The sequence below is a fragment of the Anolis carolinensis genome, chromosome 6 (genome assembly GCF_035594765.1).
Source record: "Anolis carolinensis isolate JA03-04 chromosome 6, rAnoCar3.1.pri, whole genome shotgun sequence".
NCBI lineage: Eukaryota > Metazoa > Chordata > Lepidosauria > Squamata > Dactyloidae > Anolis > Anolis carolinensis.
Genome location: NC_085846.1, coordinates 10753077 through 10777570, shown reverse-complemented (window position 1 = coordinate 10777570; position 24494 = coordinate 10753077). Strand labels below are relative to the sequence as shown.

The 24494-nt window shown below is 42.1% G+C and overlaps 1 protein-coding gene across 3 annotated transcripts in view; it reads left to right on the top strand.

Moving 5' to 3' along the window:
• LOC100563741 (protein KHNYN) overlaps positions 1–24494 on the top strand; it is a 25046-nt gene extending 552 nt beyond the window's left edge. Inside the window, exons 1-8 of one of the 3 annotated variants that reach the window (XM_062957247.1) lie at positions 86–1220; positions 10093–10385; positions 11311–13118; positions 15984–16114; positions 17501–17597; positions 20775–20882; positions 21958–22059; positions 23647–24494. In XM_062957247.1, the coding sequence (XP_062813317.1) occupies positions 10167–10385; positions 11311–13118; positions 15984–16114; positions 17501–17597; positions 20775–20882; positions 21958–22059; positions 23647–23974 (2793 nt within the window). In that variant the 5' untranslated portion in view covers positions 86–1220; positions 10093–10166 and the 3' untranslated portion in view covers positions 23975–24494. The other 2 variants (XM_003223852.4, XM_008115361.3) reach the window with 2 other exon arrangements.

Genomic DNA, 24494 nt, shown 5'->3' with positions numbered 1-24494 from the left:
CATACACAACAATCAGAGTACATCACAATAAATATAAGATAATAAAATAAGCAGATTAAGAAAAACAACTACAATATGTGGCATCGTATCAAGACATGTATTGTGAAACGATTTCCACAAACTTTATTCCCATTGGAGATCACTTCCGGAGCTGTAGCTGTGATTGTATTTTACTATATTTTGTGATATCTTTACAAGAAGTGTGTTATTATGGTAAACATTTGGATGAACTTGAACCTGTGTCATTGGATGCAAGGAGTGTAGATTGCGAAATTTGGATCCTGTTTACCTTGGCTTTTGTTTAGAAATGGGATTATTTTCACATTAAAAGTGTACAATTGCTATAGGAAAGCATTTGTGGCGTTTCGTAAAGCATTTGTGCAGGATCCCCAAGAAAATACGTATAAGAAAAGATATTTCACTAAGCATTTGTACCCAGAGGGTTGCTTGTTGAAGCACCAGCAGTCCTTGTCCGAGAAAGCTAAAGAAGTAAAACCTACACTTCCTATGATTCCATAGCATTGAGACATGACAGTTAAACTTGTGTCAAACTACATTAAGTTTACACTGTAGATGTGCCACCATCCACCCGTTCATAATTATAATAGCTGGTATCAGCAATTAATTTGGTAGGGATATGCCAGAGTTGACTTGCTGCTTCACCATGCTATTGTTTCCTCTTAGTCTGAGAACTATTTTGATCGTCTTGATGTTTGCTGAGCCACCACATGACTACAGATGTAAATATTATTCTCGTTTTCGCTGTTTACTAGAGATTACAGTAGGCACAGGATTCCATAGTATTGGGCCATGGCAGTTCGAGTGGCGTCAAACTGCATTAATTCTGCAGTGCAGAGGCACCATTAGACATAGCTTAGGAATATATCACAGCCAAACTATGAAGCAATCACACGGACCTTCAGATTTTGTGAATCTGTCCATAAATTAGATAAACTTATCTTCTAAGCCTTCATGTTTGCTGAGCAACCACATGACTACAGATGTAAATATTATTAACCAGATAAACTCTGCATGTTTCTGCACCGCAAAATTTTAACAGTTTGATAATATGTGCTGTCAAAGGCTTTCATGGCCAGAATCATGGGGTTGCTGTGAGTTTTCCAGGCTGTTTGGCCATGTTCCAGAAGCATTCTCTCCTGATGTTTCACCCATATCTGTGGCAGGCATCCTCAGAGGTTGTGAGGCCTGTTGGAAACTGGGTAAGTGGGGTTTATCTATCTGTGGCATGTCCAGGGTGCGAGAAACCTGGTTCTAGGAAGAAACTAGGCTTTGAAGCTGCAAGGCTATTCAATGCTAATCAAGGTGGCCAATTGTAACATTCACACTTGACTCAGACAAAAGTTCTTTCTCCCATTTTGGACATTTATTATTATTATTATTATTATTATTATTATTATTATTATTATTATTATTATTATGACTACTACTACTACTCCCTATTTACTTCTCTTGGTTTAAAAAAAAAAAGAAATCAGCAGGTCAAATATGTCCAGAAACACATATAAAGTCTGAGACACCAAAATGTGTGCTAGCCTGTTCTGTTGTTGTTGTTGTTGTTGTTGTTGTTGTTGTTAATCCCTATTCACTTCTCTTGAATTTTTTTAAAAGGGGGCAACTTTTACCTTAAAAGGAGAAATATCAACACACAGGTGGCCAGGCTACCTTTTAAAAAGGGAACTGTGCCATGACCATAAGCTCCAAACTATGACGGGGCGAGATCAGCCTTGGGGTGACTTCCTTTTTACTAATGCAGATTAAACTCTGAAAAGCGATGACAGTCGAGAATAAAACACAGATGTGCTTTTGTCGCAAGGCTTCCACCTATCTCTTGGCCGGGTGAATTTTGCAATCTGGAATTTCCCCCGTTGACGGCTGTGGGTGCAACCGCATGTCTGAACAGTGCAGAGGGTGTTTGTGTAAGCCAGGAAGAACTTGTAAAAAGTGAAGGAAGCACTCAAAGGAACGGCTTTCCTTGTTCTTTCCAACCAACCCAATAGTGGGTGACATAGGCTGGATCCTCACTACCATATAATGTAGTTCGAACTACTATGTCAGTGTAGATCCAGCCACAAGGTGCAACTACATTTTAGTTTGACAGTGTGTTGGCAAAGGCTTTCATGACTGCATGGAACGCCGTTACCTTCCTGCCGGAGCGGTACCTATTGATCTACTCACATTTGCATGTTTTCGAACTGCTAGGTTGGCAGAAGCTGGAGCTAACAGTGGGCGCTCACTCCGCTCCCTGGATTTGAACCTGCGACCTTTTGATCTGCAAGTTCAGCAGCTCAGTAGTTTAACACATTGTGCCATTGGGGGCTCCATAAATGGTGAATAGGGAGTTCTTTTTCAAACACCCTGTATATTATTTAATTATTAGTTATATTCATTTATTATTTTATTTATTTATTTTATTATGTTATAGATCAGTGATGGCCAACCTATGATACGCGTGTCAGCACTGACACGCCTAGCCATTTTTGCTGACACAGATTGATTGGATGACTTATGTCTTTTGTGGCCAAATTTGGTGTGATTTGGTCCAGTGGTTTTTTTTGTTTATTCCATGGAAATTATGCACATTTTACTATATCATTCTATTATTATTCTATTATTATTGTAGTATATTATTATATTATTACTATTATTATATTATTATTATATTATTCATTATTCATGACTACATGGAAACTAGAATAGAGAGAAACTGCAAGAGATACCATAGATTGTTGTACATGGAAATAATGGTAGTAAATAGTTTTTGATTTATTAAATACAGTTATATATTACAATTATACATTTTTGTTATTTAAACCATACATATTGCGAAATTATGGTTTTTTTCTTAAAGTGACACACCACCCGAGTCATGCTAGGTTTTTTAGGTGAATTTTGACACATCAAGCGCAAAAGGTTGCCCATCGTTGTGATAGATTGGCCTTAAAAGTTAGGAAATAGCAATGGCTATGAGTTTAGTGGACAAAAAAAAGAAGCAAGAAAGCCAGATAAACATCCAACCTGGTATATAAGTAAAGTTGTCTTGCTCTCAATATATATTTTTAAAAGGGGGAAACAATATTCTACTAGAGAGGCATGCAAAGACCTGTTCCAAATGGATCTTTAACCCTGGGATTTGAAGTTTGGTGGAGCACCCAGCACTCTTCAGCAGAGCAGGCTGCTCCCGGGATTCCATAGCCCTGAGCCATGGCAGTCTAAGCGGTATCAAACCGCGTTAAGTCGACAGTGTAGATGCAAAGCCGGGGGAGTTCTAGTTAGTCTGGCAGGAAGCCCTCCTCCTCCTCTCACCACCTGACCTAGATGCACCGCCCCATGGGAAACTCCGAGCCTGCCTTGTTCCGCCTGCCTCCAAAATGGGAGCAGAGGCTTGAAACTTTGAAACCCACTTCGAGAAACAAAACCAAAACTGAAGACGGGGAAGCAGAGGATGGCTGGAGGGAGAAGAGACCCCGATCCTGGCACCCCTTTGGCTCCAAGCATCGGGTAAGGAAGAGGAGGGTTTTTGGGGAGGGAAAGAAGTCCCCATCCTGCCTTGGAAAGTCCTCTTGTCCCCATCAATCTATCTTCTTGTTGTCCTTAAGTTTTCCCATCAAGTCAACTGATGGTGAAACTATGGATGAGAGATCTCCCAACTCATCCTGCTCAGGTTTTGCAAAGGCAAGACTTGGTCAAGCTATAATTCCCTTGATTCCATAGCATTGAACAATGACAGTCCAGCTGCATTCATTCTACAGTGTAAGCCAGGCATGGGCAAACTTGGGCCCTCCAGGTGTTTTGGACTTCAACTCCCACCATTCCTAACAGCCTACCGGCTGTTAGGAATGGTGGGAGTTGAAGTCCAAAACACCTGGAGGGCCCAAGTTTGCCCATACCTGGTCTGGATGAACCCCATGGATAGGAAAGTATCACACCTACACATTAAGAACAACTTTCGTACAGTAAGAGCTCTTGACAGTGAAATATTCTCCCTCGGAGTTGCCTTTTCTGCCTGGCCATCTGTCAGGAGTGCTTTGATTGTGTTGCTGTGCCTTTTCCGGGCTGTGTGGCCATGTTCCAGAAGCATTCTCTCTTGACGTTTCGCCCACATCTATGGCAGGCATCCTCAGAGGTTGTGAGGTCTGTTGGAAACTAAGCAATAATAATAATAATAATAATAATAATAATAATAATAATATTACAACACACCAGACATCACAGTTGTGGAAAGGAAAAAGGTTTGGATCATTGATGTTGCCATCCCAGGTGACAGTCGCATTGACGAAAAACAACAGGAAAAACTTAGCCACTATCAGGACCTCAAGATTGAACTTCAAAGACTCTGGCAGAAACCAGTGCAGGTGGTCCCAGTGGTGATCGGCACATTGGGTGCCGTGCCAAAAGATCTCAGCCGGCATTTGGAAACAATAGATATTGACAAAATCACGATCTGCCAATTGCAAAAGGCCACCCTACTGGGATCTGCACGCATCATCCGAAAATACATCACACAGTCCTAGACACTTGGGAAGTGTTTGACTTGTGATTTTGTGATACGAAATCCAGCATATCTATCTTGTTTGCTGTGTCATAATAAAATAATAATAATAATTTTATTTTTTGTATCCCGCCTCCATCTCCCCGAAGGGACTCGGGGCAGCTTATATGGGGAAAATCCCCACCGCATAGTTAAAAATGTGGCACATTAAAATTCATAAACAACATGATAAGGCAATATAAAACAAAAACAACAACATGGCACAGTATTAAAACAATCATCAACAACAACCAGTGAACTTGTAAGAGTAAGCAGCTTCTGTGCTCAGGCGAGTGGGCTAGTGCAACTCAATTGTGAATTGTGATGAATAAAGTGCAGATGTCAGAAAATTTAGGGATAGAGGGTATATAAAGTAGAGCACTATAACTCTGGGTCGGAAACAATAGTAAACTACAAGGGCAGGATTTTAGGTCATAGCTCATAGCTAGGGCCAAGGTTTCCTGGGGGGACCATCTAATCCAAAACACAGTGGAACATTCACGTTTTTAGTTCCAGAGCCGGGATGCCAACAATGAGAAGGCTCTCGGTGTCCAGGGTGGGAGAAGCCTGGTTGCAGGAAGCAGCCAGGCTTTGAAGCTGCAAGGCTACTCAATGCTAATCAAGGTGGCCAATTGCAACATTGTGAGGTCTGCTGGAAACTAGGCAAGTGAGGTTTATATATCTGTGGAAGGTCCAGGGTGGGAGAAAGAACTCTTTGTTAGGTTCTCTTCTTCCAGTTGTGCTGTGGGTAAGTCTTCCCCAAGAAGAAAGCACCAAGACACACGCTGGGCAGATTCCAACAGATTTCTATTGTACAGAATGCCAGAATCTTGTCTGTAGCCCATTTATATAGGGGCTCATACATACTAGAGGGTAATTGAGGTTTTATGGCTGGCATCTGTTCTTTGTCAGCGCTTGGTCTGTGTCTGGAGATGTCAAAGATCGGAGATCGTGACACTCTTTTCTGTTTTGGGCCAAGTGTGAATGTTGCAGTTTGCCACCTTGATTAGCACTGAATGGCCTCTCAGCTTCAAAGCCTGGCTGCTTCCTGTGTTTTCTGTCATAGCCAGATTTCGGGCTGGATGGTTCTGGGGGTCCTTTCCAACGCTTTGGAGCTATGATCATCATTCTATGTTTCATCACTATGTCTCCCTTGACTGAGTCTATCCATTTGGAACACAATTGTTCGCTTTTCCAACTCCCTTCTACTTTATTAAGCATTATTGACTTTTCAAGGGAGTTATCTCTTCTCACCAGGCGGCCAAAACCACTAGGATGGGTTTAGGCTTGAATTTATCTTTGCTGCTGTTAATGGCAATCAATGCAGTCAGTGCAACTTTGGCTTATGGTGACTTCCGAGTCATCCTGACATCAACGTCTTCACTTCCTTGACTGAGTCTGTCATCTGGAATGCAGTCTCCTTTTTCTCCTACTCCCTTCTACATTGTTAAGCATTATTGACTTTTCTCGTGAGTCAGGTCTTCTTGTGATATGCCTAAAGTCTTACTTTAGTCATCTTGACTTCTAGGGAAAGTTCAAACTTGATTTGTTCCAAGACCCATTTACTTTGCGTTTTATCAGTCAAGAATACCCATAGAACTCTTTTCCAGCACCTCATTTTAAGTGATTTCCTTCCTATCCGCTCTCTTCACAGTCTAGCTTTCACGAAATGAGGGAAAGGATGACAACGACTATCCTAACACAGCGCATTATTTGAGAACTCAGAAATGCTGGACCACTCTTAACAACCACCGTGTCATACTACATAGAGAAGCCACTGGAATCCACAAGCAGGTATTTAAAAAACTCTAAAATTAGGACAGTAAATAAAGAACAACACTCAGAAGACAGGGGAATTCCAGACAAGAAACAATCAGGGCCAGCTAACATCTCCCAACAAAGGATTCCCTCTGTCAGGAAGCAGTGAGGCTTTGAAGCTGCAAAGCCATTCAATGCTAATCAAGCTGGCCAATTGCAACATTCATACTTCCTGTGTTTTTGAGTGTTGTTCTTTATTTACTGTCCTGATTTTAGAGTTTTTTTATAATACTGGTAGCCAGATTTTGTTCATTGTCATGGTTTCCTCCTTTCTGTTGAAACTGTCCGCATGCTTGTGGATTTCAGTGGCTTCTCTGTGTAGTCTGACATGGTAGTTGTTAGAGTGGGCAAGCATTTCTGTGTTGTCAAATAATATGCTCTGTCCAGGTTGGTTCATCAAATAGCCAGACCTTGAAACTGAAAGGCCATTCAGTGCTAATTAAGGTGACCAATTGCAATATTCACACTTGCCTCCAACAGACAAGAGTTCTTTCTCCACCCTGGACATTGTTCCACAGATATATAAACCCCACTTGTCTAGTTTCCAATATACCTCACAACCTCTGAGGATGCCTGCCATAGATGTGGGTGAAACATCAGGAGCGAACGCTTCTGGAACATGGCCAGACAGCCCAGAACACTCACAGCAACCCCCTATCCTAACTTTAGTTTGCAATTACAGTAGAGTCTCATTTATCCAAAATAAACGGGCCGGCAGAATGTTAGATAAGCGAAAATGTTGGATAATAAGGAGGGATTAAGGAAAAGCCTATTAAACATCAAATTAAGTTATGATTTTACAAATTAAGCACCAAAACATCATGTTATACAACAAATTTGACTGAAAAAGTAGTTCAATACGCAGTAATGTTATGTTGTAATTACTGTATTTACGAATTTAGCACCAAAATATCACAATGTATTGAAAACATTGACTACAAAAATGCATTGGATAATCCAGAACGTTGGATAAGCGAATGTTGGATAAGTGAGATTCTACTGTATATGTCTTGACTTTTCAGGATCATGTCTTGTTCCTTAATAGCCTTCCAATCATCTCATCCAAAGTCATAGAAGTTGTAGTTTTTCAAGGTTCATATTCGTCTTGGATCTGGCTGGTGTTACAACATATAGGTGTCCGAAGCTCTATGGTAGCCACTAGAGCTACTGATGTGTATCTACTATCTAGACACTGGATAGGAAGTGCTAGAGTACAACAGGATTGCGTAGTGTAAGCAAATGGGTTGCTAAGGTTGTGGACTTTGTCCGAATTGTCAACAGTGTGGATTTGGAGCGATAATCAACTTGAAGGCTTCCCAAAAGACTGGAACATTTTGAGGAAGAAGTGTGACAATATGGTAACAATCCTGTGGTTATGGTTACTTACAATAAATGGAATTTAGTTCGATCTGCAATTGTAGGATCATCTATTTTTGCATAATAAATGCATAAAGGGGAGTTAGAGTTTGTGTTTTAGTTGTAGTTGATTGTGGGAGTTGTAGTATATCTAGGTCTTTCAACTTTCTACTAAAGAGAGTTGGTCCCTGGGATTGAGCCATAGCAGGTAAAAGTTGTGCCGAACTACACTAATTCTATAGTTTGTTTTGTTACTTTCACTTTCTCCTGGCATGTTTTAATGGAGGGAATATTTACATGTTCAAGCTTGATCGGTCCCATGCGTAATGCTGATCACAATCCTCCAAGACAAATAATATAATCATCTGATCTGGATTAAGTAAGCAGATAGATGAAATGTTGCCTAGGATCGTCTTTATTATTATGGGAATATTCTGCATTTTTGTGTGTGCCACAAAGTTTGCAAAACTTTGCAAAGTTTGCAAGGTGAGGTAAGTGGGCGGATGGTAGAAATGGGGAAATCCTAGCTTTTAATCTTTGAAAACATACAGTAATCTCTTTGGCTTCTGCAAGTGTTGCCCAGCCACTTTGAAATAATTTCTTATAGACATAAGGACTAGCAACATGATCCTTCTCTTTAAATAAATAAGTTAGCACAAGAACAAAAGCAAACCAGAAAGTTGACATTCTTGAGAGGCTTAGTTTTGAAAGCAATACCGTTTCTCCACATGCCATGTAATGGTGGGTTGCTAACAACCCTACCTGTGACTTTGTAGGTAATTTCCTCGTATGCTAATTCAATATTTCTGTTTTACATCAGGCACAACCCAGTATCATTCCATAGCTTTGTCTTCCTATTTGTTTTCCTCACTGTGTTGTATTGGACATTATTATGAACTGTCCCCCTAAAGAGAATTTTTAGTCTTGAATAAGCAATTAAGATCCACAAACTTTACAAAAGAGCTGTTCTTTGTTCTACCTGTTCCAATGTGGCTTTTTGTTTTCTGAGTTTCTACTTGAGGAGCCCCAAAGGTCACTGTGGGGACTGTCCCAAGGTGCTTCTGTGCATTGAGAAACCACATCTTCCTGGTGCAAATACCTCTAAGAGTTACTTTTTATAATTTGTTATACATCAAGCCCTCCACCTTTCTGGATTTAACTTCTGCAGATTTGATTATGCATTGATTTTATTTATGAGGTCTCTCTATGGAATCGGTAGGTCCTTGTAGTTTTAGTTTGAATATGTTTTTATGGATTTTTAAGTGAATATTTTTAATACCAATGATATTTAATTCTATTTTAATGTTTGTATATTTGTAGTTTTCAAATGCTTTTAATAATAATAATAATAATAATAATAATAATAATAATAATAATAATAATCTTTCATTCATACCCCGCCGCCGCCACCACCATCATCATCATCAACAACAACAACCACTTCTATAGAGGTTGACCATAGAATGGTGCTGAAGGACCTAAGGTTTTTGGAACACCTCTCTGGAGATTTCTTAGTCCTCTTGTACAATATTATGGTGGACATTAACCATAAAATAACACTTGAAGATGTAGAGATTTCTGGAGAGGTGTTCTATTATTGTTTTAAAATACTGTATATACTCGAGTATAAGCCTAGTTTTTCAGCCCTTTTTTAGGACTGAAAAAACCCTCCTTGGCTTATACTCGGGTGAGGGTCCTGGTAGGCTTATATTCAGGTCGGCTTATACTCAAGTATATATGGTATATTTATTATTTTTCTCTATTATTATTGGTATTGTTACATTTATTATTTTACTCTATTAATTATTATTACATTTATTATTTTACTCTATTGTTGTTACTTTTATATTTATTTTACTCTATTTTTATTATTAATAATACATTTATTATTTTACTCTATTATTACTTTTATTATTTTACTGCATTTATTATTATTATTACATTTATTATTTCACTCTATTATTATTAAAAGGATACATAAGCACACTTACATTGAAGAAGATTAAAATAATGATTTCATCAGAGTTGAACAGTCATATCTTAAATTACAGTTTGATGTAAAGATTCAAAAACATTTAAACTACTGATGTCTCAATTAATATAATTTTATTGGTATCTTGGCTTATACTGGAGTCAATGTTTTCCCACTTTTTTGTGGTAAAATTAGGTGCCTCGGCTTATATTCGGGTCGGCTTATACTCGAGTATATACAGTGATTCTTTTTTTATTCATGGCTTTCCCACTTCCACAGGAGTCATGTGTCCCTAATCTCAATGATGGTGAAGGGCCAAATGTATTTAAACTTAAAGTCTTGTCCAGAATCCATTGGTCTCTTAGTTGATTGTGCTAACAAAGGTTTTCTTTTCCAGTTGCCCCATAGCCACGTAACAGCAGATACTGTCCCCTGAACAAAGTGTGACCTTGCAACCAGCAACCTCCCACAATGCCGACCAGCGGGAGGACCTTGGATGAATTTGCTGTGTCTGAGGAGGCACAAGAGGTGGTGACGCAGCATCGGCCCCGCATTGAGCAGCTCTTTGGGGTCGAGCTGAATGTCCTGGGGGTCTTGGGGTTGGACCAGGGCCCTGGCGGGGACTTCCCGGGGGCCAGGAAGATCTGGTTGCAACTGCAGGGCCATGGAGACAACCTACAGAGAGCAAAGGTAAGAAATCTGGAAGTGCCTGGAGGCCAAAATGACCCAGGAGGAGCCTTAAAACAAGTTGGACATTTCCTCCATATTTTCTAGAGGGCATGGGGGATATTTGGGGGCATATTTTTTTTTAGTTTTTGGTGATGGAGGGGTATGATGGTGGTATGACCCTCTCTCTAGGACCTCTAGCCTTCCACTTTTGTCCACCTCCACTTTAGGAGGTTCTCAAGGAGGTTGTCAAGTTGACACCAAAATCTTTCTCCAGTCTTCATTTTGTTTGAAGGCTCTGGGGTGAAACATGTGGCTTTGTATACCTTGGGGTGAAAATCACACATCTCTCCAGAAGCAGAATCATAGGATGCTTCAAATTTTGTTGGATTGCAGATCCTCATGGTGCTAGCCAACATAGCCAATGTGAAGGCATATATCAGGAACTTCATTCCAACAACTAACATGACTCACATCCTTGGAATATGATCACAAAGCAGTCGACAGAGAGACACTGAAAACCATACCATGGATATTCATATGAAAATGAACCAGTTTGACCAAGTTTTATATCAATTCATCAACAGGCCCCTCTCTTTCATGAGGATTGAACATGGAAAAAATGAATTAAAATATATTTTTTAAAACCAGAAAGAACACCTCTCTAGGAATTTTTAGCACTTCTATTGTGACTCTATGATCAACTTCCCCTGGAAATTCGCCATAGAGTTGTGCTGGAGGATCCAGAGATTCCTGTAGAGAACATAGTAATCAAACCTGCAAATGTGGAGGGCTGATTGTACTGTATTAGTTTTCGGAGACAGTGGTAGACTGTAATAGACTTCACAGAAAATTGTCACACTGAAATGTCTCATAGCAAAAGATGTTGTCCTGCTCAAAAATGTTTTCATGTCTTCAATGTCAGATTCAAATATGCTTTGTTTTCCAGGAATACATCAAAGGCCTTTGTGCTCCGGAGCTGACTGAGGAGGTTTATTACCCTAAAGACATGCAGTGCATCTTTTTGGGCGCCCATGGATTATTCCTGAACTGCCTCACCCAAGGAACTTCTGCTCACATTACCTGTCTCCGCCCTGGAGTCTTGCTGATCTCAGGATTGGCTGAGGCTTTCGTCATGGCCCAGAGTCGGATTCAAGAGTTTGTGGAAAAACACCAAAAGAACCTCAAGCTTCCAGAGGAATGGGAGGCCCAGGTCAAGAGGGCCTTCCGGGATTTGGTGGAGACCTACGATGACAAGCATGCAATGGACCTCTTGATCCTGCCCACGTCGGTCAAAGAGGAGCTACTCAATTTGGTGAAGGAGAATCAGGAAGACAGACAAGGGAGTGAATGCTGGACAACACCTAGCCTTGATCAAAACTCTTCTCTAGAATGGGAAACAGTAACTCTGGGTGGTGGCAGGCCACAATCACCCAAAAGACCTCAGAATACATTTGGGTTACCAATGGGACTGACAACAATCCGAGAAGAGAGCAGAAATAGAGACTGTAGCGTTGAATTGCCAGCAGGCTTTACCAGACTTCAAGAGTCTCCTCCAAAGTCCCATGATTTTACCCAACCACAGTGTTCTGGTAGGCATCGAAATGTTAGGACTGACCCAGGCCAAGCTTTGCCTCAGGGGTCAAGGGTTGACTTTCCCAGAGGCGTTGCTGAGTCTGAATTGAATGCGAGGCCTCAGGACTTCCTATATGGTTTGAACGGTCTTCAGGGTTGGCATGAGGCAAATGCTTCAAGGCCGACATTTCCTAAGAGTTCCCCCCAACCCATCCCGGCTGCAAGGACTACTCATAAAACGTGGACATTTCCTGGTTTCGCAGGTTTAACAGAGTCTTTAGAGGATAAACAAGAGGAAGGGAAGAGTTCTCTTTGTGCAAGGGATTCCAGTCCTGCTAGCTTGCCTGAAGAAACCTCTGAGGAGGAAGTGTCGTCAGACATCCAGTTGTCATCCTGGACAGAGAAGGAGTTCAAAATGAGGCTAAACTTCTTTAAAACCATGGGCTATGAGGAGCGGGTGGTTAAGAAGATACTTTTGGAGGGTGGCGTACGGGAAGCGCCTTCCACCATCTTGGATAAGGTCCACATGGCAGAAGCAGGCCAGAAAGGAGATCTCATCCTCCCTCAGATAGAGCCTGGGGGGAAAGAGTTTCCTCCTCCTTTGCCCGGAAAGACGCAGGATGAAAAGGACTACATGAGGGAGATCATCAGAGCTGCGGTGGCCAACTGTGGCCACTCGCCCAGTGAGATCTCCACAGAGATACACACAGGAGCCCCACTCGCGGATATACTGAGGCGTCTCCATGAGAAAGGAGAAGAGCCAGAAGGTGCGACAGGAACCTCTGCAATGAAGCCAGAACAAGGAGGGCAGCCTGGTGTCCGGAGGGCAACCGTTTTGAATCACAAGGAACCCTCGCCGTGGAGACCTGATAATGATACCAGGCGGAACAGTGGGTCTCCGTTCCATGAGGAGCACCACACTTCACCACCAAACCCAGCAGTTGTTGCTTTTTCTCCTGATATTCCCTCCACTGGTAATTTCTTGTCTTCTACATCAGATTCTGAGGAGAACCATTCCTCGGAAAGCACCAGCTTTGGGCACCATGGCCCAGTGTCTACGGTAACTGGAGCCCAGCGCTTTGAGGAGGCTCTCCAGATGCAGTTCAAGCTCAAGCTGGCCAACACACCCGGGAAGAAAAACCTGCGGATGGTCATCATTGATGGCAGCAATGTGGCCATGATGTGAGTACAGGCTGATGAAAGGAAGTCCAAGGAGACATTCTAGTTCTTGGTATGGCCCTTTGGATGGGAGGTGGTCATATCTAAAGCAGTCATTTTAAAATAATTTGATGTGGTTGTGTAGTAGATCAATAATGGTTGACTAGGCTACCTTTGGTGGGTAGCATGCGTCTTTGCAGAAGACTACACCCAACCTAAGGCAGTTTTCCAACACCTGAGCCTTCTAAATAGCTCAGACTGTTCTCATTCAGGCTTGAGAAAGAGCTTATTATCCTTTTTTCACATTGCACAAATACACTAGACCCTTCATTTTCATGGAATTAGGAATGCAAGGTCACCCCACAATGGAAATCACAAATAAAAAACACTGTTTTTTAACCTTAGAGAACTTTGAGAATCTCTTGGTTCTTCCTCATGACTCTTTGGTCATCTTCAGAAAAATGTTGGTCAATTTTTAGATGACCTAGAGATTCCTGGGGAGGGAACGTGTTCATCAAATTCACGAATAATCAAATCTGCAAAAGTCAGACCCACAAATGTGAAGAAGTGTTTATATAGTAATAGTATTAATCCACTTTATCTACTATGCTTCCATCTAATAGAAGCACAGTCTAGACCAGGCATGGGCAAACTTCTGTCCTCCAGGTGTTTTGGACTTCAACTCCCATAATTCTAACAGCCGGTAGGAAGTTGAAGTCCAAAACACCTGGAGGGCCAAAGTTTGCCCATGCCTGGTCTAGAATATGTGCAGTTATATAAATGGGCAGATATCCTTTGTAAGGCACCAAAAGGAGCTTCACAAATATATAGGAAATTTTGACTGTCGTTGAGGGGGTAGATGTTTTGTGCACTCACAGATCCGGAGGCTGCCTGTCAGTTAGGGGTCTCATTTGGTGTTTTGACTTGCTGAGAATATCAGCAAAGCTGAAGGCCTGACTTTTCCGAAATACCCCCTTGATTCCTCCCCCCCCCCCCCTTTGCCTTATTTCCAAACTGTGAATACCTATGGGTTCTGACTGTGGCTAATTCCCTATTTAACTCACTATATATCAGTGGAACTTTGGGCAGATCCTTCCAACTGGGAACAGGTTGGTTGTATAAATCACTATGCCTGTCTAGTTCAGTGGCGTTCAACCTTTGGTCTTCCAGGTGTTTTGGAATTCAGCTCCCAGAATTCCTGACCATTTGACAGGCTGGCCAGGTTGGATATCACTGTTCTAGAGAGTGGAATCACTAGTGAATTGAGGATGGTTTGTTTCATGACAAAACTAACCAGGAATCCTTATGCACGACACAGCTATAATACTATGATTTGACTTTTAATTGTTACAGTTAGGAAGGAGTACAGTGTGACCCCTATATCCATAGTGCCCACAATTTCACATACACACGTCTGACAAAATATGTCCTCTCAAGGCATTTCTAGGTCCTTTGAGATACTCTATAATATGAAAGTAGACCAAAAGTCATGCTGGAAGATGTGGTCCTCTCTAGGTATTTCCTAGGTCCTCCAGCACTGCTGTATGGTATGCTTCTGCCAGATGTTGTTTGTTCATTTGGGTTCATTAATTCTTGTGGTTTTGCCTTCCATGCAAAGTCCTGGAGCATATCTCACATGAATATGGGGGTTGCACTGTATTTAAAAGGGGCTGCAATGGTGCAGTGGGGTAAACCACTAAGCTGCAGAACTTGCAGACTGGAATGTCGACGGTTCGAATACACAGACAGGATGAGCTCCCGTTGTTAACCCCAGCTTCTGCCAACCTAGCAGTTCGAAAACATGCAAATGTGAGTAGACCAATAGGTACTGGTTCGGGGGGAAGGTCATAGCTCTCCATGCACTCATGCTGGTCACATGACCTTGGAGGCATCTATGAACAACGCCGGCTCTTCAGCTTAAAAATGGAGGTGAGCATCAACCCACAAAGTCGGGCTCGACTAGACTTAATGTCAAGGGGAAACCTTTACCTTTACTATATTTAAAAGACTCTGCTAGAGAGTTTTGTAATCCAGTTACAAACCCAGGATTCTCCAGGATGCTGCCATGATGGTTAAAGTGGAATCGCAGTGCTATAATTATGTTGTGTGAAAAGGCTGTGGAGTCTGACAAGTTCAGAGTCTGTCCAACAAATAAGCAGAAAGAGCATGCTTTTACATAATAAGTTTTTGCAAAAATGATGCTATCCAACAGTTGACCCATAAATGGCTATGACAGTTATATAAAATGACCAATAATTTTACAGGTGCCTTTAATGGCAAAATGTGCCACGATATATGATCACTGCCTGACATTTCCCTTTTCTTGCTTTGTTCTCAGAGCGAATGGAGGTACTATTGGGGAAATCATTCCATCTATTGCCCTAGGTTGCATCTATTCTACACTATAGATTTAATGCAACTTGACAGCCCTTTAACCTCCATGGCTCATGTCTATGGAATCATGAGAGCTGCCATGTTATAAGATCTAACCTTCTCCACCTACTACGAATCCCAGGAATCTATAGCATTGAACTGTGGCAGTTCAAGTAGTGTCAAGCTACATTAATTCTACAGGTGCACCTTAACAGTCGTATCTGGTCGATAAATTAAAGCATTATTATGTCTGTATTAGACTTGAAATCCTGGATCTAATAAAATTTGGGAACCCTTGGTCCATGAACCTGATCCAATATTACGTGTCACCAAATCTCTGAAACCATCTGGTGGATGGTGGGAGTTGTAGTCCAGTGTAAAATACATGGTAGCGTTTGTTGACGCTTTCAGTGAAGCACTTCCCATTCTACGCCCTATTCCCTTTGGAGTGGAATTACCAAATGGATTTTTTCTAGGCATACTTGAACCTTAGAGTGGCACTTTCTGTTCTTCTAGGCATGGTCTCAACCAATTCTTCTCGTGTCGAGGCATCGCTTTGGCGGTACAATATTTCTGGGACCGGGGGCACCGGGAAGTGACTGTCTTAGTCCCTCAGCACCGGATGGAAGAAGACTCCAATGTGAGAGGTAAGAAAAATGGAGGACTTCTGCCCACTGTATACAAAAATATTTCCAGAGTGCGTCTGCACCATAGAATTCATGCAGTTTGATCCCACTTTAGCAGCCATGGCGGCGCAATGGGTTAAACCCTTGTGCTGGCAGAACTGCTGACTTAAAGGTTGGGTTGCTGACCTGAACGTTGCCGGTTCGAATCCGTGAGATGGGGGTGAGCCCTCCTCTGTCAGCTCTAGCTTGCAAGGACATGAGAGAAGCCTCCTAGCAGGATGGTAACACATCCGGGCTTCCCCTGGGCAATGTCTCTGTAGACAGCCAATTCTCTCACACTAGAAGCAACTTGCAGTATGTTCTCAAGTCGCTTCTGACATGAAACCCTACCCCCCCACTTTAACTGCCATCCCTCAAAGTTATGGAATCATGGGAATTGTAGTTCTACAAGACTTTTAGTCTTTTCTGCCAAAGAGTGCTGGTGTCTTATCAAACTACAAATCCTAGTATTTCATACCATTGAACCATACTGTTAGCAGTGGTTCTCAACCTGTGGGTCCCCAGGTGTTTTGGCCTACAACTCCCAGAATTCCCAGCAGTTAGGATTCCTGGGAGTTGAAGGCCAAAACATCTGGGGACCCACAGGTTGAGAACCACTGTGTTAAAGTGATGTCAAATTGCATTAATTCTACAGTGTAGATGCATTATGTGAATTAATGTTAGTTGACTCAGTATGCATAAAGATGCATAAACAAAGACATTTTTAGCTGCTTCACACATTGATGGTAGAGGGGGCATTCCTTGCTATGGAAAAGAGAAGAAGGAATGTCCTTTTCTGTCAAAATATCAAGTATTTCCATTGATTTGGTTTCATTTTTAACCTTTTGAGGGGGAGCATATTTGCATTAAAACTAAGTGACTTGACAGAGGGTTCATTTAAAATTGAAAAAAATCAGATGCCCAATTAGAGCACCTTGTGTATTTAATAAATACCTACATTTCCTCCAGTAAGTCAAGTTGGCATAGGTTACCCTGCAGAATAACCTCAGTTCTAAGCAGCCTGAGCCCCATCTACACTGACTATTTCATGCAGTTCGAAGTTAGTTTTGAATTCTGGCAGCTAGACTACAAAATCCCGTGAAAGTGTGCAAAAGAAAGCCCATAATGAACATTAGTGCTCAGTGGTTTGTGTAATCATCATCTGAGCCTCAAACTGGTTCCAGCATATAATTCTTACTGATATCAGTTCAGCTTGGTTCTAAATGAGGGATTGGGTCTGGCAGCTACAGATTTTGTAAGATGTAACGAATTTGTGAACAAGAAATGTCGACTTCCCGGCTCTGTTGCTGCAACTTTGGCGATGACTCTTGTTGGGTTTTTCCCTCCCCGTCCTCTTCCCAAATGCAGAGAAGCACTACTTGGTTGAGTTACACAAGCTGAGCATCCTCTCTCTCACCCCCTCGCGCAAAATAGACGGGAAAGGCATTGTCCCGTACGATGACAGGTCAGTGAAACCTTTTTCAAACCCAATGGAGGGTTCTTATTTTGACATCCAACTCTGATTTTGCTTTCTGTTTGTAATTAGCCGTCTTGAGTCCCTATAATGGGAAAAGGTAAGATCAAATTAAAGTAAATAAACAAAAAAAAAACAAGTATGTTAAAAGCATTTATTTCTTTATTTACAGTATTTATATTCCACCCTTCTCACCTTGAAGGGGACTCAGGGCAGATCACAATGCACATATAAATGGCAAACATTCAATATACGATATACACGCACGCACACACACACACACACATATACAGACACAGAGGTAATTTAACATTCCAGCTTCCGGCTTCATGAGGGTATGCTCGATTTCGGTCACAGGGAGAGCTGCCGCTTCACCATCCACTTGTGACATCAAGTCCTTGATGGAGTACTTTCTCATTCTTCTGCTGGAAGGTTTTATTGTGTTGTAAATTAGTTAAATTAGCCTCCCCGAATAAAGCGGTACCTACATTTCCTACTTGGCAGATGCAACTGTCTTTTGGGCTGCAGAGGTGAACAGCAAGCTAGACTATTAATGGTTGGGAGCTTACTCCGATCTGGGCTGGCTTCGAACTCATGACCTCTCGGTCAGTAGTGATTTCTTGAGTATCTTGAGTATAGCTTTCTTGAGTTCATAGGGGATAGTTGTTGTTGTATGCCTTCAAGTAATTTATGATGATGGGGTTTTCTTGGCAAGATTTCTTCAGAAATCATTGTTTTAGGTCTTTCTCTGAGGCTGAGAGGGTATGACTTGCCCATGGTCACATAGTAGGTTTCATTGGCCAAATGGGGAATTTGAACCCTGCTCTTCCATGATCCTATTTGAACACTCAAAACACAACACTGCTCTGAGGCCTCTTCTACACTGCCATATTATCCTGATTAGCAAAGCAGATCATCCACATTATCTGCTTTGAACTGGATTATTTGAGTCTACACTGCCATATAATACGGTTCAAAGCAGATAACCTAGATTTTATATGGCAGTGCAGGAAGGGACAGAGCAGGCATGGGCCAACTTCAGCCCTCCAGATGTTTTGGACTTCAACTCTCACAATTCCTAGCAGCCTACTGGCTGTTAGGAATTGTGGAAGTTGAAGTCCAAAACACCTGGAGGGCCGAAGTTGGCCTATGCCTGGGCCAGAGTTGCCATCCCCAAATATAACTTTTCCATTCTTTGCATTGGAGAGAGTTCCTTGACCCCATGCACCTTGATACTACTTTGACTGCCATGGAATTATGGGAATTGTAGTTCTACGATTTCTTTACCTTCCCTGCCAAAAAGTGCTGGTGCCTCACCAAACTACAACTCCCAGGATTCCATATCATTTCGCCATGGCAGTTAAAGTGGTATGCCTGCTAAGGTGTATTTTCCCCCTGAAGATCTGTTAGGTATCTGTAGTGGCAAACATTGTTAGGAATTGTTGCCCATTTGTGTATTAACATTATGAGTTTTTGCACTCTGCTTGACCTGTTTTCATCCTTCTGTGAGCTATTTTGCATTCTCAGTTTGGAAAGCAGGTGGGAAAAGGGAGGTACATATAGCACATCTACACTGTTAGATTAATGCAATTTGACATCACTTGAACTTCCATTGACTTAATGCTATTGACTTAACGGTGCTCCATGTAGTCATGCCGGCCACATGACCTTGGAGGTGTCTACGGACAACGCCGGCTCTTCGGCTTAGAAATGGAGATGAGCACCAACCCCCAGAGACAGACATGACTGACTTAACTTCAGGGGAAACCTTTACCTTTCACAATGCTATGGAATCATGGTAGTTGGGAGTTCTAGCCTTCTCTGTGGTGCCTCACCAAACTACAGCTCCCACTATTCCATATCATTGAGACATGGTACTTAAAAGTCGTGTCAGGCTGCATTAATTCGACTGTGTAGATGAACTCATAGGCGGACAGAAAGTGGATTTTAGGATTTGTGGGGGGTGGAAGGGAAGCGATGCTCAGAAAGTGGGAATTGGTATTACGTATCTCATGTAGGCTGAGAAAACTTGCGGCGGACACTTCCGAAAAAACAAACAAACCGCTTCTTCCGTTTTAATTCTTATCTATTTTGGGGTCAAACTTGGACTGCCCCTGGGAGTTTCCTCCAGGCTGGGCTTTCCAGTTCGCAAGGCACCGGATACCTTGATGGTGTGATGAGGTCACATGAGCCAAGGCTTTGAGCAGAAGCAGGAAATGAATCTGCCAGCAGGCAGACGGAGCCCAGGCGGGTGAGGCACACGCATGACTTTTGAGTCATGGTGCTGGGTGGATGCAACGTACAGGGGAACAAAAGCCCATTGTGGTGGACCAGGAGGTGGAATGAGAAAGAGCTTCCCTGCAGGAAAATACACTTGTGGTTCTTGTTCATTTTGAAAGCCGATATCCCAAGCATGGCAAACTTTGGCCCTCCAGGTGTTTTGGACTTCAACTTCCACAATTCCTAACATCCAGTAGGCTATTAGGAATTGTGGGAGTTGGAGTCCAAAACACCTGGAGGGCCCAATTTTGTCCATGCCTGTTATATCCTATCCTTTGTCTTAAGAGCCTGGGTATCATATAGTTGGAATCATGGAATCATATAGTTGGAAAAGAACTCAATGGTCATCCAGCCCAACTCCTGGCTTTCTCAGTGTGAAATATGATCAGTAATTACAGGCATGTTGCTCCAGGAGGTAGTGTGCCTCATACAGTCATAGTCTACTCTTCTTCTCCAATATGTGTCCTATGGAGTGTTACATCATAAATGGTGGGCCATTAGGAGCTGGGCTTAGTACAGCTGGCTAAACCACTGTGCTGCAAAAAAAAAATTCTGCTGATGGAAAGATCTGCAACAATAATCAATCTCAGTCTTGTAAAGTGCTTGATAAAGAATCTGAAGGTCCTCATGTAAATTCATTAAAGAATCCATATATGGTCAAAGCTTTGTCGGAAAAAATATGTCTTCAATTGTGTATGGAAGGCTCGGAGAGTGGGTTACCTAGATACATGTCTAATATTTGAGGCAGCAAAATGTGTGTTGGCCAGTGTAATGTATGATAGATTTCCTCAAAACAAGAAAGATTTGGAAACCTAAATAAGATAAAAATGCCATACTTAATTTTCTCTTTCTTTCTGTGTTCCTTCCACATACCTCCCCTCCCTTCAGGTTTATGCTCAAGCTGGCGGAACAGACGAATGGCGTCATTGTCACCAATGACCAATTTCGGGATCTGGCCAAAGAGTCCAAGAAGTGGATCAGGATCATCAAGGAAAGGTGAGACAGATCCCGAAGATCTCAACCCTCTTATTCTTTTGATAGGATTTGGTTTCCGATGATGCAAAGCTGCCCACTGTTCTAATCAGTTCCAGGCATGATGATGCTGATGTTACGGACTTTGGGAAGGGAACTGTTGTTCTTAAAGAAATTAAGGTATAATGTAATTATGATGAGGTATGTGCAGACCGAAAGGTCCCAGGTTCAAATCCCGGGAGCGGCTTGAGCGCCCGCTGTTAGCTCCAGCTCCTGCCAACCTAGTAGTCGAGAACATGCAAATGTGAGTAGATCAATAGGTACCGCTCCAGCGGGAAGGTAACGGCGCTCCATGCAGTCATGCTGGCCACATGACCTTGGAGGTGTCTACAGACAACGCCGGCTCTTCGGCTTAGAAATGGAGATGAGCACTAACCCCCAGAGTCAGACTTAACATCAGGGGAAACCTTTACCTTTTTATGTGAGGTATAGTTCAGGTAATATGGTAAAGATCTGTTGGGAGTAGATAATTATGTGCAATGTTTGAAGCTGCTAGTGATTGGCTGAATGTTTGAAGAAATCTTAAAAGGTGCAGGACACTTAGTTGGAAAGACAAGAGGTTGGCGTAAGAGATAGGAGTCATATCAAAATTAGGAGTAAGCTAGGGGAAGAGTTAGACTTAGCAGTACATAAAAGAGAGATGTGAGCTAGTTAAGCTCAGTCAGGATTAGGTAATTTCTGTATGCCACTTCTTAGTTCAATAGTACTGTTGGTTAAATTCGGACACATAGAGTCACTAAGAGGACCTGAAGATACTTTGAAAGGTGTTCACTGGTAGAGGGGGGCAGCATAACTTAAGTTTGTTATTTACGGTTTTCCCACTTTCATAGAGGTTCTGAGCCCTGAATGAACACTTGCAAAAGTGGAGGACCTACTGTACAAAAGTCTTGTAAAGAAATCATGACGACATTTAGATACTTCCTATATTTGGGACCAGAGCAATGAGACAATTAGAAGTCCTGGTATTTGAAGGCAGTGGTTGAACAAATGGGCGAAACTCAGAGGCTCATCTTGACTTTTCTGTTTCTGTCTCACCCAGCTTACTGCAGTACATTTTCGTGGGGAATATCTTCATGGTTCCGGATGACCCCTTAGGAAGAGAAGGACCCACCTTAGTAGAATTCTTGAAGAAAAACCCCAGGTATGTATCCGCAGCTGGAAATGATCATCTTACCCTTAAGAGCTTGGTTGAGAGGGCCATGCATAAATTAAAACAGGAATGAGCCACTAATGGGGAAGTGGGGGACATTTCTCCTGCCATGAGTTGTGTGGGTGTTCCAATACAACTGGAAATTATGAGATGTCAATTCTGGTTTTGGAAATCACCCAGTTGATGCCCACAGTTTGGAGTGTAAGGGTGGACAAGGAAAGTCAGATGATCACATTTTTGGTGGTACTTAGAGTGGTTTTCTTAAGGCATTCAGGGTTTTTAAAATTTTCACAAATTTTCAGGGTCTGCAAAATAAGCCCTTGTGGTCTCGTCTAACCCTGATTCGATGACATCTGTTAAGTCACATTTCCCATTTTGAATTAAAATAGCCAAGACATGATGCTATGATGGAAGCATCTCTAAAACGAACAGATTGATATAGAAGTCAGGTCCAGAGAGGGGAATCCCTTTAGATGGGAGGCGCTTTAAGAGCACCAAACATCTTGACATAAACCAGTGTTTCTCAATCTGGGAGTGGGACCCCTGGGGGGGGGGGGGTCGCAAGAGGAGGGGTTGCCAAAGACCATCAGAAAACACATATTTCTGATGGTCTTAGGAACCTAAAGCCCTCCAGTATTTTCTGTTGGTCATGGGGGTTCTATGTGGGAAGTTTGGCCCAATTTCTATCCTTGGTGGGATTCAAGGGGCTCTTTGATCGTAGGTGAACTATAAATCCCAGCAATTACAACTCCCAAATGTCAAGGTCTATTTTCCCCAATCTCCACTAGTGTTCAAATTTGGGCATATTGAGTATTTGGGCCAAGTTTGGTCCAGATCCATCATTGTTTCAAGTCCACGGTGCTCTCTGGATGTAGGTGAACTACAACTCCAAAACTCAAGGTCAATCCCCACCAAACCCTTCCAGCATTTTCTGTTGGTCTGGGGAGTTTTGTGTGCCAAGTTTGGTTCAATCCCATCGTTGATAGAGTTCAGAGTGCTCTTTGATGTAGGTTAACTATAAATCCCAGCAACTACAACTCACAAATGACAAAATCAACCCCCCGCCCTAACCCCATCAGGATTCAAATTGGGCCTATCGGGTATTTGTGCCAAATTTGGTCCAGCAAATGAAAATGCATCCTGCGTATCAGATATTTACATTACGATTCCTAACAGTAGCAAAATTACAGTTATGAAGTAGCAACGAAAATAATTTTACGGTTGGGGGATCCCCACAACATGAGGAACCGTATTAATGGGTCGTGGCATTGTAAAGGTTGAGAAGCACTTCCATAAATATTGGCACTGCTCCATCATATGGCCGGTAGTGAAGGGCACATGGATTTTGAGAAGAAAGGGAAGCAGGAGTCATTGATACATGATGCTAGTTCTTCTGAATTAATTTGCAATCTTGAAGGAATAAAATTAAGCGTTTTGTAGCAAGTACTTCCAGAAAAAAAATTTTGGCCAACTTGGCCAAATGTACTTTTGTAGCTAAAGCAGTCGTTTGGAGAACTAGCAACCCAATTCCATTACAAAGCCCGGGTGCAAACTTTTCTTCCTTTATGTTCCCAACAGCAAGACCAAGGCTCCAAGTTGCCATTCCTTCAGTGGCCGGCCGGCTCCTGCACCTGTCCCCGTTCGTCCCACGTCGCAGACGGAGGTCCTTCATTTACGAGACAGGAAGCCACCTGCGGTTTTGCTTGGAGACCGAAGGCGGGATCCTCAAGATACAGCTACTGAGAAAGGAGCGCTTCGGCTTGACACGGAGACGGAAAGGCTGAGGAGAGACCTTCTGGAGATCTTTGTGGACCAAGATAGGAAGGTTGATTTTGTACTCATGAGGGAGCCTTGCTGTCGAGACCTGAACAAGCTTTCGGAGGCACTTCTCAGCCTCACTTTCTGAACGTCGTTCCACTCCGAAAACATGAAAGGAGCACATTAAGACATCTGCATCCAAGATCCAAGATCATTTTGGATCACCAGACTATTGGGGTGACTTCTTTGGGGTCCCGCCCTTTGAGGAAAGGGACAGAAGAACCTGGCTGCTTATCGTTGTGGTAGATAATTTAACACCACTCAGCTGTATCTCAGGTTCCCCCAGAGACTATTGCTTGACTTATTTTGATATTTTAAAAGAATTGCTTTGTAAGCATGGTTGGGTATCATTTAAAAATACTCTAATTTTAAAGTGACTCCGGAATAAAATTCAGATTTTTGGTAGATTCTGAAATTTTGAGCATCATATTATTACTTGACCCCATGTCTTGAAAAGAAAACAAAAGATTATTTTCCAAATGCAAAAGGATGTGAAAAATTATTTTCAGATTTCCAATCAAAAGTGAAGTTTTGTCAGCTTTTTAGAATATCTGTACAGCACTTGGAATTGCCTTTAAACATTAAAGAAAGTGCGTTTTCATTGGTTA